The 19,682-nt window shown below is 54.0% G+C and overlaps 1 protein-coding gene across 1 annotated transcript in view; it reads right to left on the minus strand.

Annotated features, from left to right (window-relative positions):
• Positions 1–403: 403 nt before the first annotated feature.
• The window catches only part of SMTN (smoothelin), a 63,729-nt gene continuing 44,450 nt past the window's right edge, over positions 404–19,682 (minus strand). Inside the window, exons 14-21 of the mRNA XM_087705560.1 lie at positions 19,032–19,107; positions 17,712–17,864; positions 17,364–17,426; positions 16,772–16,835; positions 13,095–13,265; positions 11,754–11,877; positions 11,501–11,652; positions 404–1,916 (exon numbers count right to left, since the gene is read on the minus strand). Of these exons, the coding sequence (XP_087561686.1) occupies positions 1,766–1,916; positions 11,501–11,652; positions 11,754–11,877; positions 13,095–13,265; positions 16,772–16,835; positions 17,364–17,426; positions 17,712–17,864; positions 19,032–19,107 (954 nt within the window). The 3' untranslated portion in view covers positions 404–1,765. The remainder of the gene's footprint in view (positions 1,917–11,500; positions 11,653–11,753; positions 11,878–13,094; positions 13,266–16,771; positions 16,836–17,363; positions 17,427–17,711; positions 17,865–19,031; positions 19,108–19,682) is intronic.

A 19,682-nucleotide genomic window follows, 5' to 3' on the forward strand; every position in this document is an offset into this window, starting at 1 on the left:
GGTGGGGGGAAAGTGGGAGGACTGTAGGGTCCTCCATGCTCTCTCCACTTGCTTGTTTTCTTGCAAACGTTTCATTACCCAGCTAGGGAACATCATCAGAAGTAAAGGGGAGAGGGGTTTGGAGAGGGAGGAAAACGGTGGGGTCCTCGGTGCTCTTCTGAGCTGGCTTGCTTCCTTGCAGATGTCTCATGACCCAACTAGATAACATCATCAGTGCTAGAAAGGAGTGGGGTTTGCAGGGGGGAGGAGGAAGAGGAGGAGGAGGAAGAGTGTGGGGTCCTTGGTGCTCTCTGAGCTGGCTTGCTTCCTTGCAGACGTCTCATGACCCAGCTAGGTAACATCATCATTGCCAGGGAGGGAGGGAGGTGTGCGGGCGAGGCGAAGGCAGGAATGAGGCAGGGACGACAATCCAAACGCTTTTATTGTCTTGGTGGTGCTGATACACTCTTGTGCTGGTGCGAGAAGGGTTAACAATCCCAGAGGGAGGCGCTGAGGAGCACAAGTCCACTGTCCCGTTGGCACCCCGCGCAGGAATGGCCTGCCCCACTTCGGAGTCACTCGAGGAAGCGGGCAAGGCAGCTTGGTGTGTGTGTGTGTGTGTGCGTGCGGGTGTGTTTACCCAAGGAACAGATCCGTGGCGGGAACCCACGGGAAATAAAACTCCCCATTTGGGTCCTCCTTGGTGATGGAGATACACACACACACACACCCTCAGGAGGATCATCTCGGCAACATCTGTTGTTGGTCACCGCCAGTGGAAAGAGCTGGCACAGCCCCCTCCCGCATCCCACGGCGGACCTCAGCTTTTTAAAAAGCGCCCCTCCTCTTCATATTTTCTTGCGAACCAAAGAAAGGACACGATTTCACGATCGCGTCCCCCACCCCCAGCGCCAGAGGCTACCTCCCCAAAGGCCGAGGCGAGCTAATTTTGGGATGGGTGGGGTCAGGAGCACAACTCCCCCCCTTTCCCTTCCCACGCCCTCTGCCCCCTCCTTCGCGGCTCTCTCGGTGACAAAAAAGCGTGCCAAAAAACAAACAGTGGACACACACACACGGCTATCCGTGATCCGAGCTGGGCTTTGCTGGTGGGCAACCCCCGAGGCAGCCACGGAAGACTGGCGTCCCCCCGCAGGAGGGGTTCTACGTGTGGGCCCCTGGTTCGGCTTGCCTTTAGAAGGGTGGGGGAGTGGTCCCTAAGAACGAGGGGTGGGTGGGAGGGGAAAAAGCTGCTGCAATCAAATGAACTAGCCTGCGTTTGCGGAGAAAGCAGAAGGGAGCTTTCCCCCAAACCGCCGGACACAGCGTGGGGCTCACACAACGGACAGACCCTACGCTGAGATCCAGTAGATCTCTTGCAAGCCGCCTCCAAACAGATCCCCCTTTGTTGGGTTTGGGGCTTCAGGGAAAGAAAGCTCTGGTACCGTCAGGACTGGGGAGGGGGCGTTTTTTTAAAACAAAAACAGAATAACTTATCACAATCAAAGCAACCTTAGTATAAAAAGCAAGTGTGGTGCAGAATCGGCAGTCAAACCTTACGGTGTTCCCTTTTTCTGTGCCGGGCGGCCTCACCCGGCACTCGGTGTGGTCCAAATTTGCCAAACGGCTGGCCTGCGGTGGGGGGAAACGGGTGCTGCTGCAGCCCCCAGAAGAACAGGAGGTGGGGAAGAGTGGGGAAAGCTTTCACCCACCCCCCTGCTCCTCGACTGCCCGCCCAGCCTTTGGCGGGGGGGGGGGGAGAGGGAGGTCCCTCGGGAAGAGGAGAAGGCTACAGGTGCGCCTGCCGCCGCTGAAGCTCGTAACGCCGCAGGTGGTTGTAGAGGGACTGGACGTAGGTGAAGACGCACTTCGCATCCGGGCGTTTGCCCATGATCATCATGTCTTCCACGTCGACCAGCGGGACGCAATCCACCAGCATCCTGCAAAAACCAAGGGACACGGGGTTTGATTCGGGGGTGGGTGGGGTGGGAGGAAGAGCCCACCGTCCCCTCGGACTAAGCTGCGATTGGGGCCAGGATCCAGGATCCAGGTGTGTCTAGGGCAGGGGTGTCAAACTCGATTTCATCGAGGGCTGCATCAGGATTGTGTTTGACCTCAGGGGGATGGGGTGGGCGTAGTCAGATCGACGTCACTCATGTCGGGGGCACCTGTGGTGGGCTGAGCGCCCTGCCAGCCAAAATGGGCTCCCCAGCTCCTTTTTCGGCTGCGGCGGCCTCCTGCAACCCTCTGCCAGTGGAAGTGGAGCTCCGGAGGGCAGGATGCGGCCCTTCCCAAGCTCCATTTTTGCTGGCAGAGGACTGCAGGGGGCTGTTGCAGCCAAAAACGGAGCTGGGGAGCAGAGGCACTGCGGGCCAGTCCTTCGCTGTTTCCAAGGTGGCCCCGCGGGTCAGATCGAAGTACCCCGCGAGTTGGATCTGGCCCGCGGGCCTTGAGTTTGACACCCCTAGTCTAGGACAACTCGCCGTGGGACGGAAGTGGCATTAATATCAACAAAACCGGAGCCGAGGTGGCGCAGTGGTTAGGGTGCAGTACTGCAGGCCACTTCAGCTGACTGTTATCTGCAGTTCAGCGGTTCTAATCTCACCGGCTCAAGGTTGACTCAGCCTTCCATCCGAGGTGGGTGAAATGAGGACCCAGACTGTGGGGGGCGATATGCTGACTCTGTAAACCGCTTAGAGAGGGCTGAAAGCCCTATGAAGCGGTATATAAGTCTAACTGCTATTGCTAAAACGGTGGAATAGAACGGTGAAAGAAAGGATGCCAAAGGAGGGACAGGATTGAAATGGGCGTGGCGAGAATTACAATCACGTTTAAAAATATTTGTCTCACTTAGTGACATCCACGTTGGGCTGTGGTCATAAGTTTAAGAGCACCTGCATACAAATTCAGCAAAGTTTTAATACGGATATCAACTTCTCACCCGCGGAGTAGGGCCCAGGCATTCTGATCGATACAGCTAATCGTCCCTCCTTCCCTGGAGCAAAACGCCACTTACAAAATGGTCAGGCTTCTAGTCCTCAGTGAGGCTGACTGGTGAACTAACATCATAGTTTTGAGGCCATCAAATTTCTTAAGATTTAGCCTTCGGAGGAAGCCGGGTGTAAATTCCGAGATCTACATTTCTGCTGCTCAGAGAATGCCACGTTGGCACAGAGATGCCTCAGGGGGTTCTCACTTACCAACGGCTTTGCTTAGTGACCGTTTAACATTACAGTGGTGTCACCCCCCCCACCCGCAGTCTCTGCAACCAGTCCTCACACTTATAACGATAGCAGCCTCTCGTGCCCCCCCCCATGAAATGGAGAAGCCGCTCCGGGAATCGCACCTCGGGGTCCACTGGGACCTCGTTTTAACAACCTGCAGTGACTCACTTAGCAACCGAGGAGGAATGAGGCCGTGAACCCATCGTGGTCATGTGATTTTCTGTGGGCTTACTGACCACGGTGCTTGTCTGTCCCAAGAGGGGACGCTAAACGAGGACTACCTGTCGGTTTGAACACCGCAGTTATTTATTTTTTTATTTTCAAAGCGTAACCAATGATACTGTACTGACAGTATTTCTTTGGGGGTGGGGGAAACTCCAGTGAAATTTGTAACCGGTGGTTCAAATCAGCAGGGCTGGGACCAAGGGGTGGGTTTCAATTTTTTTTACTACCGGTTCGGTGGGCGTGGCTAGATGGGGGGTTATGACTGAATGGGCGTGGCTAACTTGATGTCTCTCACGTACACTCAGTCACATGACCCCCTCACCAAGCCATGCCCACCGAAACGGTGGCAAAAAGTTTTGATGGGTTTGGGGGGGGGGGCGCCCTTCAGCCTCGCCAGAACTAAGGGAGCACCGGCAAACTTACCCAGTAAGAAAAACAAGTTTTGTCCTCCCCCCGCCGGCCCCCAGGAACACTCTACAGGCTTCAGCAGGGCTGGAGGAAGGGAAAAATGCCCCCCCCCCTTTGCAAAAAACGGGCAGAAAATTGCCATTTTTAATTCCTTTCCCCAGCCCTGCTGAAGCCTGCAGACTGATTCTGGAGGCCGGGGAAAGGCAAAAACGCCTCCGTTTTTGTGAAAAAACGGTCCATTTCTGAGATTGGCATTAAAAAAAGGGGGAAAAAATATATTTTTTTCAGTGAAGATTGTTCTGTGCATATGCAGAACAGAAAATAAAGATGGCGGCGTCCGGGATAGAACCGGTATGGTGTCTGGCCGAGTTACTATCTATTTGACCAAACCGTACCCTACCGGTAGAAACCCACCTCTGGCTGGGGAAGGTGGAAATCAAAATTTCCCACCATAAAAGAGAAAGTCTGATGGATCAGTGGTGTGGTTTTCCCACAGCTACACAAGAAGAGAAACTCCGCTGTCTTCTTCCAAAGGGGCCTTTTTCTACATCCCACTCTAGCTGACAGCCCGTGCCTTTCCTGGTGGTGTCCCATCCCAGGGCTTTCTCAGCCAGAATGCCCCCCAAACCCCAACAGGGACGAGGGCCGCAGGGCCAATTGAGGCAGCAACTCAGTTACGCACAGGGTAGCTGAGGGGGGGGCGGGCAAGAGAGGAATTGATGGATGCCACCACTGTGCCCCCCCCCGCCGGAGGCAGAGGAGGAGGAGGCCTGGGCGAGCTCTAAGTGAGCCAGGCTGTCCTTATAAAGCCACTGTGTAGCTCGCTCGGTGTGAGGCTTCCCGGCCCCCAAGGAGAGGGGAGGAGATGCTGTTAAGAAGGCCGGAGTGACTCACTTTTTCCAGCTTCTCTCCAAGAACTTACAAGATCTGGCTGAAGCATGTGTAGAGGAGGGACCCTCCATCACCTGTCCGCTCCTGCCTTTTCCAAGGAGCTGGGAAGGGACCCTCCACCACCTGTCCGCTCCTGCCTTTCCCAAAGTCCTAGGAAGGGACCCTCAATCACCTGTCCGCTCCTGATTGTCCCAGTCCTGGGAAGGGATCCTCCACCACCTGTCTGTCTCCTGCCTTTTCCAAGGAGCTGGGAAGGGACCCCCCACCACCTGTCCGCTCCTGCCTTTCCCAAAGTCCTAGGAAGGGCCCCTTAATCACCTGTCCGTTCCTGCTTGTCCCAGTCCTGGGAAGGGACCTTCTATCACCTGTCCGTCTCCTGCCTTTTCCAAGGAGCTGGGAAGGGACCCTCCACCACCTGTCTGCTCCTGCCTTTCCCAAAGTCCTAGGAAGGGACCCTCAATCACCTGTCCGCTCCTGATTGTCCCAGTCCTGGGAAGGGATCCTCCACCACCTGTCTGTCTCCTGCCTTTTCCAAGGAGCTGGGAAGGGACCCCCCCCCCACCTGTCCGCTCCTGCCTTTCCCAAAGTCCTGGGAAGGGACCCTCCACCACCTGTCCGCTTCTGCCTTTCTCAAAGTCCTGGGAAGGGACCTTCTATCCTGTCCGTCTCCTGCCTTTTCCAAGGAGTTGGGAAGGGACCCTCCACCGCTGTCCGCTCCTGCCTTTCCCAAAGTCCTAGGGAGGGACCTTCTATCACCTGTCCGTCTCCTGCCTTTTCCAAGGAGCTGGGAAGGGACCCTCCACCACCTGTCCACTTCTGCCTTTCCCAAAGTCCTAGGACCCTCCACCACCTGTCCGCTCCTGCTTGTCCCAGTCCTGGGAAGGGACCTTCTATTCTGTCCGTCTCCTGCCTTTTCCAAGGAGCTGGGAAGGGACCCTCCACCACCTGTCCGCTTCTGCCTTTCCCAAAGTCCTAGGAAGGGACCCTCAATCACCTGTCCGCTCCTGCTTGTCCCAGTCCTGGGAAGGGACCTTCTATCACCTGTCCGTCTCCTGCCTTTTCCAAGGAGCTGGGAAGGGCCCCTTAATCACCTGTCCGCTCCTGCTTGTCCCAGTCCTGGGAAGGGATCCTCCACCACCTGTCCGCTCCTGCCTTTCCCAAAGTCCTAAGGAAGGGCCCCCTTAATCACCTGTCCGCTCCTGCTTGTCCCAAAGTCCTGGGAAGGGATCCTCCACCACCTGTCTGTCTCCTGCCTTTTCCAAGGAGCTGGGAAGGGGACCCCCCACCACCTGTCCGCTCCTGCCTTTCCCAAAGTCCTAGGAAGGGACCCTCAATCACCTGTCCGCTCCTGATTGTCCCAGTCCTGGGAAGGGATCCTCCACCACCTGTCCGTCTCCTGCCTTTTCCAAGGAGCTGGGAAGGGACCCTCCACCACCTGTCCGCTCCTGCCTTTCCCAAAGTCCTAGGAAGGGACCCTCCACCACCTGTCCGCTCCTGATTGTCCCAGTCCTGGGAAGGGATCCTCCACCACCTGTCTGTCTCCTGCCTTTTCCAAGGAGCTGGGGAAGGGACCCCCCACCACCTGTCCGCTCCTGCCTTTCCCAAAGTCCTAGGAAGGGACCCTCAATCACCTGTCCGCTCCTGATTGTCCCAGTCCTGGGAAGGGACCTTCTATAACCGGTTCATCTCCTGCCTTTTCCAAGGAGCTGGGAAGGGACCCTCAACCACCTGTCTGCTCCTGCCTTTCCCAAAGTCCTAGGAAGGGACCCTCAATCACCTGTCCGCTCCTGCCTTGTCCCAGTCCTGGGAAGGGACCTTCTATAACCGGTTCATCTCCTGCCTTTTCCAAGGAGCTGGGAAGGGACCCTCAACCACCTGTCTGCTCCTGCCTTTCCCAAAGTCCTAGGAAGGGACCCTCAATCACCTGTCCGCTCCTGCCTTGTCCCAGTCCTGGGAAGGGACCTTCTATCACCTGTCCGTCTCCTGCCTTTTCCAAGGAGCTGGGAAGGGACCCTCAACCACCTGTCTGCTCCTGCTTGTCCCAGTCCTGGGAAGGGACCTTCTATTCTGTCTGTCTCCTGCCTTTTCCAAGGAGCTGGGAAGGGACCTTCCACCACCTGTCCGCTTCTGCCTTTCCCAAAGTCCTAGGAAGGGACCCTCTGTCTCTGAGGAAGCACCCCTCTTTCCAGGCTAAAACCCCCTAAATCTGGGAATCCCTGCATTTCTCACAAATGCACGCAACCTACCAACTGAGGACACCCGAGGGGTAGGGGTCTGCACCTCTCGGCTTGCATCCACGGGGGAACCCCGAAGCCCCAGTCCCTAAACACAATCCCCCCTCCACCTACCACCCCCCGAAAGGAACAACCCCGGGGAAGAAGGAGAGGAAAGCTTCTCACCGTGGCGCCGTAGCGAAGGGGAGCTTAAGACTTTTTGGTTTTGACCAGCCCTTTCTGGACCAGACAGCGATAGAATTCCTGGATGTACGTGTAAACGCACTTCCAATCCGGTTCCCTCATCCGGACCATGTCTTCCACGTCCAGCAACTGCGGGCATTCTGCCTGTGTCCTGGGGGAGGAGGGGAGGAGGAAGGGAGAGGTCGTGGTGGAGGGAGGGGAGGGGGAGAGGAAGCCAGTGATCACAGCCCGGACAAATTTGGGGGCGGGGGGAAAGAGAAGATAGAGAGAAATCGGACAAAGAAAGAGAGAGAAAAAAAACAAAACAAGGTACATAAATCCAGTTCACATTCTCGGTGACGAGACCCACATGTTCATGCAACGGGGGTGAGCAGGCACGGACTCTCTCCACCATGCAATGCAAACAGAGGAAGGGGGACGTTGGGGTTCCAATGGACTGAGGAGTGGGCTCATTCCTGAGCGAGATGCAAAAGAGCAGGGAGCAGAGGAGGATGCGACGGAAATCCAGACGGGATGGCCAGAAGAGACAGACAAAAAGACAGAGAGGTGGATAGGACAGGAAAGCGAGTGGGGTGCTCTTTGCGCCCTCTGTTATCAGGGGTCCCCAACCTGTGGGCCACGGCCCACGACCTGGTCTGTGGCCTATTCAGAACCACATACGTTGCGGGTGGTTGAGGCCTCACTCGCGCGGGCCTCGTGGGCGCTCTGGGTCCCACTTGTGCGAGCTACGATGCTCGCGAACGCCCCTGCTCCTCCCATCCCTACTTTCCCCGATACCAACTCAGAACGGTTGGGGACCCCTGCTCTATATGGCCACATATAGAGAAGGGATGAACGCCTTGCTCTGCGCGTCCCATCCTTGGAAATGGGCCTCGGCACGGCGGGAGTGCACCAAGCCAAGAAACATGAGAAATAATCAAGGGATGGAAGGGGGAGGAGGGCAAGGCAGAAGCTGCACAGGAGACCCCTGAGTTTGGGCCGTGGGAAAAGGGCTCGCTCGGTCTCGCGGTCCATGCCTCGGACCCTCGGCGGAAAAACAGTAGGGCGGACAACACTGCAGTCTGGATCCCCCCGGCCTGATTTTTCCCAAACACGAATGGTTCAGAAGCCGCAGGCAGCGGGGGGGGGGAGGGGGGGAGCTGCAGAGAGGCAAGTCGGGGCTCCCACACACCACACACACACACACACACCACTCAAACACGGTCCCAGATTAGTTCTGCAAGCGCCGCTTTCCACCAGACCGCCGGATCCTGGAAAGGGTGGAGGGAGAGATTCCTGGCGCTGCTCAGGGGAAGGATGAGAGAGGCCTTGGGGGAGGAAGCACCGGGAGGGAACAGGCAGAAAACAGCAAAAAAAAGAGGAAAAGGCAGAAAGTTTTCTCACACACTTCCTTTCAACTGCCGGAGCAAAATCCTCACCGGAAAGGCAAAGCTGAGGAAGCCACCGCCGTGCCAGCTGCTCCGTAGATCAACAGGCCCTAAGTCGGCCCCCCAACCCCATCGCATCCCTACTCCAAGCTGCAATGGGAGCCCAGCCGGTGATGCCAACCTTAGACAGCCGTGGCAGCTACTTATCGCCCTTGGCCAATGATGCCGCCTCTCCCCTGCCCATGCTCAGCTCCAGCCAGCAATGCGCCCCGTATTTGAATGCATCCCAACCATGACGTGTCGTCCAGGAGCCGTTTCACGGAGGGAAAAAAAAAAAAACGCCCGAGGGAAGAAGTTTCTGGAATCCCAGGGCAGAGAAGAAGAGGTGCCCTACGGGAAAGCAGTGGCTCGGGGGCTAAGACGCTGAGCTTGTCGATCAGAAAGGTCGGCAGTTCGGCGGTTCGAATCCCCAGCGCCGCGTGACGGAGTGAGCTCCTGTGAATCGTCCCAGCTTCTGCCAACCTAGCCGTTCAAAAGCACGTAAAAAAAAATGCAAGTAGAAAAATAGGAACCACCTTTGGTGGGAAGGGAACAGTGTTTTGTGCGCCTTCGGGGTTGAGCCATGCTGGCCACATGACCACGGAGACGTCTTGGGACAGCGCTGGCTCTTCGGCTTTGAAACGGAGATGATCACCAACGCCCCCTAGAGTCGGGAACGGCTAGCACAGATGTCTGGCAACCTTTTTGATCGACAAGCTCAGTGTTTAGCCACTGAGCCACCGTGTCCCTGTCATACTAGTGCTGAAATCTCAAAAGGCCCGGAGTCAGGGTCCTGCAACCCCCACTCTCCTTTTGTCTTTCCAATGAAGGAAAAACAAGCCACGATTCTGCTTGGCTTACAGCCGTTCACTTAACCATGGTTTAAAATGGCAACGGCTTTCAGGAAAAGTTGAGTTAAAGCCCGTCCTTGAAGCTTTGTAACCATCGCCCCGTGCCTGGAGTTGCACTGGCTTCAATTGAGGCTGGTCTCACACCTATGATGGTGGCAATGCCTTGCGGTCACACAACGTTATCGCAATTTGCAACTGAAATCCCCCCCCCGCCAAAAAAAAGAATCAATGGGGGTTAAGCCCAGGTTTTGTTTCACCGTTGTGGTGATTCGCTTAAGAACTATGGTTAAAAAAAAAAGACGATTGTAAAATTGGGTTCGGTTGCCGGATGACTCGTTTAAGGACGGCATCGCTCAGTGACTGAAAGTCTCAGGTTCTGGTATGAGTCGAGAACTCCTTGTAAAAGGAGGGAGGTCGTTTGCTTTTTCCGACATCCAGAATTTGGGGCGTTCAGAAAGCTACGGACGCTGATTTTGACGTTCTGCTTCCCAAAATTTACAGCTTTCTTTTTCATTGGCCGGATCGTATTCTTCTGCGTCTTTCCTAACTGGATTTCCCCGCACCCCCCCCCACTTCCACATTCTTTGGCCTAGCGGGCAGCTCCGGGGCGCTTGGCGAGTGAGTTGTGAGTGCTCTCACAAATTGGCTGCCATTGGCAGAGTCCGATTGACCGAGCTGGCTCCAATTTCTATCCGTCATCTCCTGGTCCTCTTTTTTTCAGCCTGATGGAGATGCTGCCCAGTTTTGCCCCAACATGTTGGGGTTTACCATTTTATTTTGTGAAACATGGGAGGCGCCAGGAAGCTCTGGGGTGTCCTAGAGCAGGAGTCCCCCCACCCCCCGGGTCTGTGGATGTGCGGCGGGCTGTGGCATGCCAGAAACTGGGCCACGCAAACAAGGGAAGCCACATCTGTGGAATGCAGCCAGAATGCAAAACCACGTTCCCTCCGGTCCACAGAAAAACTCCTTGCCACGAAACCGATCCCTGGTACCCCAAAATTTGGGGAGGGGGCACTGCCCTAGAGCGCTGGGAATCTCGGGCTTGGCTCTTTTGGGGTCAGGAGTCCAGCACAATTCTGGGTCACTGTATGGACACGGCTTTCTTCTGTTTCTCCAACAACCCAGCCTTTGATTTTCCTTGTGGTCTCCCGTCCGAATAGCTACCCACCCCTGATCTGCTTAGCTGTCTCGGAATCCTCCGAGGTCAGCTCGGCACTGGCCGTGGGGCAGGTGGGATGGACCAGGAAGCCACCGTAGCTCTGGGGAGAATTACCTAGGTGGCCCTCTATCACTTCAGCCGTCCGTCCTTCCGAGGTGGGTCAAATGAGGACCCGGATTGTTGGGGGCAAGAGGCGGACTCTGTAAACCGCCTAGAGAGGGCTGTAATATCTCTATGACGCGGTATATAAGTATAAGTGCTATTGCCTTTCCTCCTTCCTTCCTTCCTTCCTTCCTTCCTTCCTTCCTTCCTTCCTTCCTTCCTTCCTTCCTTCCTTCCTTCCTTCCAGAATGTAGTAATTCTGCCGACTGCCAGCAGTTCGATCTTGACTGGCTCAAGGTTGACTCAGCCTTCCGTCCCCCCGTAAAACGAGGACCCGGATTGTTGGGGGCAAGAGGCTGACTCTGTAAACTGCTTAAAGAGGGCTGGGAAAGCACTGCGAAGCGGCATATAAGTCTACTTGTTATTGCCTTGCCTTGCCTTCCTCCCTTCCCCCCACACTCCCTCCCTTTTATCCTTCCTTCCTTCCTTCCTTCCTTCCTTCCTTCCTTCCTTCCTTCCTTCCTTCCTTCCTTCCTTCCTTCCTTCCTTCCTTCCTGTGGTTAGAATGTAGTATTGCAGGCTCACTCTGCCCATAGCCAAGAGTTCGATCATGACCAGCTCAAGGTTGACTCAGCCTCCCGTCCTTCCGAGGTGGGTCAAATGAGGACCCAGATTGTTGGGGGGCAAGAGAGGCTGACTCTGTAAACCGCTTAGAGAGGGTCGTAAAGCCCTGTGAAGCGGTCTATAAGTCTTAAGTGCTGGTGCTCCTGGGTGGGCTAGATAAGGGGGGTCAGGAGTTCGTCCGGTCGGGACAGACCCTGCCTCGCGGAGGGATACCTACTCAGCTGCGGAGAAGGCCATCTCAAAGTTGTGCCTCCGGTCCTGGGGCGAGAGTTGCGTGTAGTCAAAGGCCTCTGGGAAGAAGTTGTGGACCAGAGCGCAGAAGGCCATCCCGTCGCTCCAGCTGGAGGAGAAGTTCTGGATGTCCACGTGCTGCCCGGGAGGAAGAGAAATGAGGGGTGGGGGGTATGTCAAGAAAACGAGGACGGGGCCCAGGGAGGCCGTGGGAGACGAACGGGCGGGCGGGCGCTCACCTCGTAGCCCCGGGTCTTGGCACGGCACCAGTCCAGAAGCATCTGCTTGATGGTGTTGGCGTTGGGAACCCCGAAGCTGGAGGAGCGCTGGACGCCCACCCGGGCCATGGCAGGGTTGGCGGGGCTGCGGAGAAGACGAAAGCAGGGGTCATGTAGCCGCTTTGGGGCAGGCCGGCCAGCTGGCCCAGGGGCCTCCCAAAAGGAGGACCCTCCGAAGGATGGCAAGGGAAGAATGGAGGGAAGAAGGAAGTAAGTAAAAGGAAGAGAGGGAGGGAAGGAAGACTGGAGGGAGGGAAGGAAAGAAGAATGGAAGGAGGGAGGGAGAGAGGGAGGAAGGTAGGAGAGGGAAGAGAAAGGAGGGAGGGAGAGGGAAGGAATTAGGGTAGGGAAGAAGGAAGGATGGAGGGAAGAAGAAGGGAAGCAGAAGGGAGAGGCATGAGAGAGGAAGGGAGGAGGGGAAAGAAGGAAGGAGGGAGGAGAGGGAGGAGAAAGAAGGAGGGAGGGGCGAACGAGGGTAGGAAAGAAGGAAGGACGGCAAGGAAAGAATGGAGGGAAGAAGGAAGGAAGTAGAAGGGAGAGAGGGGGGAAACAAGACAGGAGGGAAGGAAGGAAAGAAGAATGGAGGGAGAGAGGGAGGAAGGCAGGAGAGGGAGGAGAAAGGAGGGAGGGAGAGGGAAGGAATCAGGGTGGGAAAGAAGGGATGGAGGGGGAAGAATGGAGGGAAGAAGGAAAGCAGAAGGGAGAGGCATGGGAGAGGAAGGAAGTAAGGAGGGAAAAGAAGGAAGGAAGAGAGGGAGGAGAAAGAAGGAGGGAGGGGGAATGAGGTTAGGAAAGAAGGAAGGATGGCAAGGGAAGAATGTAGGGAAGAAGGAAGTAAGTAGAAGGGAGAGGGGGGGAAGGAAGACAGGAGGGAGGGAAGGAAAGAAGAATGGAAGGATGGAGGGAGAGAGGGAGGAAGGCAGGAGAGGGAGGAGAAAGCAGGGAGGGAGAGGGAAGGAATCAGGGTGGGAAAGAAGGGATGGAGGGGGAAGAATGGGGGGAAGAAGAAAGGAAGCAGAAGGGAGAGAGGGAGGGAGAGAGGAAGGAAGGGAAGGAGGAGGGGGAAGAATGGAGGGAAGAAGGAAGGAAGCAGAAGGGAGAGAGGGAGGGAGGAAGGAGGGAAGGAAAGAAAGGAAGGAAAGAGAGGGGGGAGAAAGGAGGAACTGAGGGAGGGACGAGGGTTGGCCATTGTAAGTTGGCCATGGGAAGTTGGCCATGATGAATTGGCTGTGGCACAGACCCCCACCCGCCCAGAGGGTCCCAAGCACGCCCCGTCTCTTCCCCCTTGACCCAGCCCCTCACCTCCCACCCTCCTTCTCCAATTTCTCAATCATGGCCTTGCGCGCCTGCGAGGCGGACATCTTGGGCATGGCCTGGGCCTTCATGATCTCCTTCTTCCTCTCGGCTTGGCGCCGCTCCAAGTCAGCTAGACTGCCCCCGGACCTGGGGCTCGGATCCTCCCGTTCGAAGATGCTGCGCCAAGGGGTGGAAGAAAACGGAGAGAAATGACAAACCGCGGAGCAAAACAAGAGATTCCTCCTTCCCTTCCGAGGCTCTCGAGAAGACAAGCGCATCCACTCCAACTACTCGACGGGTTATTTATTAATTCGATTAAATAGCATCCGTTGTCTCTGTGCAAACAACCCCCCCCCTCAGCTCTTTTGAGCACTTCTGGCACCCTCTGAGCCCCAAAAGACCCATAGCACCCTGGGGGAAAGGCAGAGCTGCCACCTGCACCCACAGGTTTGGTCCAGGGGTGAAATCCTCCCAGTTCAGTGAACCGGTTCTGCAAACTGGTAGTTAAAAAAAAAAAAAAAGTTCTGAGGATCGCGCGGCTCGTCGAAAGCTTTTTCCCCGAATTTTAAAGTACCGTATTTTTCGGAGTATAAGACGCACCTTTTTCCCTCAAAAAAGAGGCTGAAAATCTGGGTGCGTCTTATACACTGAATACAGCATTTTTTTGCCTCCTGAAACCCCGCCCCCTTCACCAAAATGGCCGTGCATAGACTTTAGGAGGCTTTCAGAGAGCTCCTGGGGGCTGGGGAGGGTGAGCAAAAAATGGCCTGTTTTTTGCTCAAATTTGCCCCCCTCCCCACTTTATAAGCTTCCTAATTTCCCCTTTTTTTAAACAAAAAAAAAAGGGCCTGTTTTCATGAAAGAAGGGCCATTTTTTGCTCGTTTTTGCCCCCACACGCCCCCAGGAACACTCTACAAGTCTCCTAAGGGCTATTCATGCCCTTTTTTGAAAAAAAAATGGACCCATTTTTGCGAAAAACAGGCCATTTTTGGGAGGTTTGCAGAGTGCAAGAATGTTTTCTTTTAAAAAATTGCCTCTTAAAACCTTGGTGCGTCTTATACTGCGGTGCGTCTTATACTCTGAAAAATACGGTATTTTTCCCCTCGTCTGAACCGGTAGTAAAAAAATGCTTTAAAAAGTGTGTGTGTGGGGAGTTCCCACAATCGCACGGCACAGCTGAACCTTTTCCCCCCCACTTCTTAAAAGCATTTTTGCTGCCAGTTCGGGCGAATAGGCTGTAAAAAAAATGCTTTAAAAATAAAAATAAAAAAAAGTTGGTCGCGCCCACCCAGTCACATGACCCCGCCCCCACCGCCAAGCCACGCCCGGAGAACCGGTGCCAACTTTTTATTTTTTTTTACATTTCACCACTTCTTTGGTCCCTTTCAGATTGCAAACTTGGGGAGCGGGGAATAACAAGGGGAAAACAAAGAAAGAGAAGAGAGAAAAGCATCTTGGAAGCCGAATTCAGAGAATTCAAGATTTGGAGGGCTTCAAGTCCTTCGGGGCGAGGGGCGCAGAAGGCCACTTGCCAACGCTGGGCAGTGCCAACCGCAGAGCCGGAGGGATGGATGATGGTTTAGAGTGGCCCCTTTTCTTGCCTTTTTGTGTTTTATTTCCATTCGAGTTATTTTTAGCCCGTTTTTTTTTCTCCGCGGCGTGTTTCCAGCACTGGCGTTCAGCTGTCTTATTTAAAAACAGGATATAAATAACACCGGGGGGGGGGGGGGGGGAAACGCATGCAGTGAAGGGACAGCTCAGCTTTTACCAAGCAATGTAAGTTACCGCCCCCCCTGGGTTCTTTTTTTTTGGGGGGGGGGGAATGTCCCTTGACTGTGTGGGGCGGGGACTACAAAGTCTGCTTCCCCTCCTCAAGTCGCCCTTCCGGGTTGGCTTCAGAGAAACCCTTAGGGATCACTCATCCCTCTGTGTGTGTGTGTGTGTGTGTGTGTGTGTGTGTGTGTCACTTCCTCCTAAGATAACTGCTGTTGTCATTTATTTATTTTTTACTCTAAGCACACTGGAACACATTAAAAATGAAATTCTGCTTTCCAATCTCAAAAGTGTGTGTGTGTATGTCTGTATGTATATTATGTCTGTATGTATGTTTATAAATGTGCAAAAGTTAAAGGTTCCCCTCACACGTATGTGCTAGTCATTCCAGACTCTAGGGGGCGGTGCTCATCTCCGTTTCAAAGCCGAAGAGCCAGCACTGTCCGAAGACATTTCCGTGGTCATGTGGCCGGCGTGACTCAACGCCGAAGGCGCACGGAACGCTGTTCCCTTCCCACCAAAGGTGGTTCCTGTTTTTTTACTTGCATTTTTTACGTGCTTTCGAACTGCTAGGTTGGCAGAAGCTGGGACAAGTGACTGGAGCTTATGTCATTCTGGTCGACAAGCTCAGTGGCTTAGCCACTGAGCCACCACATATCCATCCATCCATCCATCCATCCATCCATCCATCTATCGTCTCTCTCTCTCTCTCTCTGTCTGCCTGTCCGTCCACCCACTCATACCGAAATCTAACATAACACACACATATATATGCTATATACATACATACATACATACATACATACATACATACATACATACACACACACACACACACATATATATTTACATACACACAAACACACACACAAATATAAATCACTGCCCATTTTTGAATACACGACAGAAATAGGAAACTTGGGGAGTTTGCAAGGTTGATGCTGTATGGAACAAAACTGTGATGAAATTTGGACGTTCTGCTTTGTATACCACAAAGCCCCCCCCCCCCCCCTTGAAGGTAACAAGGGAAACAGGTTGTGAAGATCTTTTCTACAGTCCTCACCACTCTCAGCATAACTTTCCTGTCTAAAAACGGTAGTATCTCCAAACCACATAGTGATAGAATATCAAACTATTTTCCAAGGCATCTGAGGATAGAACAAGAAGCAATGGGTGGAAACTAATCAAGGAAAGAAGCAACTTAGAACTGAGGAGAAACTTCCTGACAGTTAGAACAATTAATCAGTGGAACCGTTTGCCTCCAGAAGTTGTGAATGCCCCAATGCTGGAAGTCTTTAAGAAGATGTTGGATAGCCATTTGTCTGAAACGGTATTGGGGTTTCCTGCCTAGGCAGGAGGTTGGACTAGAAGACCTCCAAGGTCCCTTCCAACTCTGCTATTGTATTGTATAACAGGATGCTCTCCATCCTCCTCCTATAGAAAGTGGTAAGGACAGTGGGAAGAAGATGTACTTTTCTCACATGACACAGAAAGTGCAGGTGCTGTTGTGCCTGCTTCATCAGTGTCTCGCCGCTGAGCGACCAGGTTCTCCTCCTCGTTAGCTGCACACCCAGAATCCTGATGTTGGCAACCACCTCCACAGTTGAATCATTAACACACAGAGGTTGTGTAGCTGTGCCTGCCTTTTCTGAGGAGCACACACTTCCAGGACCAGAGCATTCCTTAGCCAAATCTCAGCTGGAGACCAGTGTAAACATCCTGGATCACCTGTGCGTCCACACAGACACACACCGAGCCTCCTTTACTCTGTGCACTCTCTGAACATTTCCTAACATAAGATCAGCCTTCTGGGGGGTAGGTCCGCCTGGGGTTTGGCTGCATCCCAAATTGGCAGCCGTGCAAGGCTCAGAAAACCCGGAGTTGTGGGGGAAGGGGGTGGTGGTCTTACCTGCCCACTTTCTTGGAAGACGACGAGCTGTAGGATTTAGTCTGGACAAAGGTGTTGCCGTCTTCTGGAAACGGGCAGCAAGAGAGAAAGAAAAGGAAATGAACACCGGTGCAATAGAAGCTTCGGAGCGCCACCCAAAATGCCAGCGATCTTCTGGAATGCCACCCCGGGAGAGAAAATAGGCAAGGAGGGAGGACGAGGAGGGAAAGGAAGGAAGGGTAAAGCAGAGGAAGTAAGGGAGGGGAAGTAAGAGGAGGAAAGAGGGGAAGGAGGAGGAGAAGAGAGGAGTGGGGAAAGAGAAGTTTTTGCCAAGTTCTGCAGAGATCGGCCTGGCAGCTCTCCAAGCCAGATGAGGTCTGTGACCGTAAATCCTCCCTTGAAAGACTTTGCTGGATGTGAATGATTAAATTCACAGTCAATTAATAAAAGGGGTTTTTGTCGGGACCAGGAGTTTGTTTCATGCTCTTGGGGAGCCTCGATCAGAACAGGGTTCGACACACACATACAAATCTTTGTGCGTGCATACACCCCACCACACACACACACAGAGCATCTTTTGGAAGGAAAAAAGAGAGAGACTGCGGCAACTTACTTTCTGATCTCTTTGTGTAGCTTGCCTCCATTGTGATTGTGCGGGACGCTTTGTTGCCATCATCTGGGACACAAAAATGAGGGAGGGAAGAGGAGACAAGGACTAGTTATGTCACCAGGGTGATGATGATGACGATGATGATTAGAAGTCTGAAGAAATTGTGCAACGAAGGAAGGGTTTTTCTGAAATTCCCGCCTTCGGGGTCAGGAGACGTTTTCAGGTTCTCACGCTCTGAGAAAACCTTGCCGGGAACCGGGCTGGGCCTTGGGTCCCAAGACTGGGATGGAGATTCAGGAGGAAGGAGTGGCCTGGGTGTTTTTCCGTGAAACCCTGCCCCCCCCCTCTTACTGGATTGCACGAGGCGCTGGGTCTTGGTAACCATGCTGATAGCCGAGCCGTCCGCGGACGTCCTGCTTTGCTGGGAAGTGGTCTCGGTGGTGTGGGAGCCCCCCTTCGCCTTGGATACTTGCAGCCGCTCGTTCCGCTCCTTCTCTCGCTGGTCTGCAAAATGGGGGGAGGGGTGGAAAGGGAGGGGAGGAATTGTTCAGCAAACGGGATTTGTTTGGCATTTAGAAGGCTGCTGCCCCCCGTCCCCCCGTTCTCCAAAGGAAGCCTTACTCCTTGGTCTGCTTGGTGATGGCATAAGCTAGCAAGCTTTATTTGGCGAGGGGGGCAGAGGTTCCTTTCATCTCTAAGGTGGGGGGGGCAGGCAAAGAAAGTTGAGAGGGGGCCGAGAGGAAACCCTCCCTCCCCCCTTGGCTAACTCGACATGACAGTAATTGAGCTTGGAATCATGGTCATAAGTTGTGGCCGTTTTCCAAGTGGAAGGGCGCCTGATTTTTATGACCTTTTTGGGGGGGGGAGAGGAGAAGGGGCGGTCGTTAAGCAAACATGGCAGGGAATGCGGCGGTCCTTAAGCGGATGCTGCAGTCATTAAGCAAGTGCACCATGCTCAGAAAGAAAAAATCATAATCGTTAAGCAAAACCCCATTTTGGTCAACGGGGCACAGAAATCAGAAGTAAAAAGGTAAAAGTTCCCCTCGCACATCTGTGCCAGTCGTTCCCGACTCTAGGGGGCGGCGCTCATCTCCGTTTCAAAGCCGAAGAGCCAGCGCTGTCCGAAGACGTCTCCGTGGTCATGTGGCCGGCATGACTCAACGCCAAAGGCGCACGGAACGCTGTTCCCTTCCCACCAAAGGTGGCTCCTATTTTTCTACTTGCATTGTTTTACGTGCTTTCGAACTGCTAGGTTGGCAGAAGCTGGGACAAGTCCCGGGGGTTCACTCCGTTAGGCGGCGCCAGAGATTCGAACAGCCGAACTGCCGACCTTTCTGATCGACAAGCTCAACAGCCCCTGAGCCACCACGTCCCTCTTAAATCAGAAGCCCCCCCCCAAAACTCACAAAAACCTGCCCCAAATTCGCAATCCTAAGGCCACCGGGCACTGCAAACAGCTATCTGTGCCAGCTGGCATCTCCTTGCCAAGGGCCCAAAATCCGATACGGTGGGGGAAACACTCATCAGAAGTCCTGAAATGGGTCATCAGTAGCTCTGGGGGATGTTCTGTCGCAATTCTTTGAGCAGGAACAGCCTGCACTTCTCGATATAAAGTACAGTATGGGTAGTCCTCAACTTACAACCCTCCATTCAGTGACCGTTCAAAGTTACCTCGCTTCCGCTGGCGCAGATCCCGCATGGCTGCCCGGATCAGCCGTCGCTCCTCAAAATCTCTGGTCTGGTCCAGCTGCGGAGAAAAAGAGGCGTAAACGCAGTACAGTACAATGGGTCAAAGCTCACTTAAATAATTTCGCTCACTTAGCAACATAAACTCTGGGCTCGGCTGTGGTCTTAAATTGAGGCCCACCTGGATTATTACAAAGAGGTAGATTGTCTCTGAATAGGCAGGTTCCTCTTAGCGTCCACAACTATACACATCAATCATCTTTTAACGACACCGTAATCCCTTGCAGGGTGGAGTTAGAGCAACTGAATGGAGCAGAGGGATTACTGGCCGGATGCCTTTCATGTCACCAATGCGGAGTTCCATTCAGCAGATAAATTCTCATCGTGCCCAGAGAGAGAAATAACTGCCTCTACCAAGGATCGAACTCACAGCCTCCCGATTGGGAGGCGAGAGTGCCACCTCTAGGCCACCTCATCACTCACAACTATACCTATCGATGAATTGGCCTACATTTGTTTTAATGCCCTGAGGGGGGAGACAAGGAGTTGGGGGCCCTGTTGGCTGCTGTTGTGGCCTGCTGGCAGCCTGTAGAATTGGCAGCAGAGTCAAAAAGTGAGGAAGTTGGGGAGGAACAT

The sequence above is a fragment of the Thamnophis sirtalis genome, unplaced genomic scaffold, assembly GCF_051295495.1.
Source record: "Thamnophis sirtalis isolate CommonGarterSnake01/CBP01778 unplaced genomic scaffold, rThaSir2_p1.2 scaffold_2, whole genome shotgun sequence".
NCBI classification, from domain to species: domain Eukaryota; kingdom Metazoa; phylum Chordata; class Lepidosauria; order Squamata; family Natricidae; genus Thamnophis; species Thamnophis sirtalis.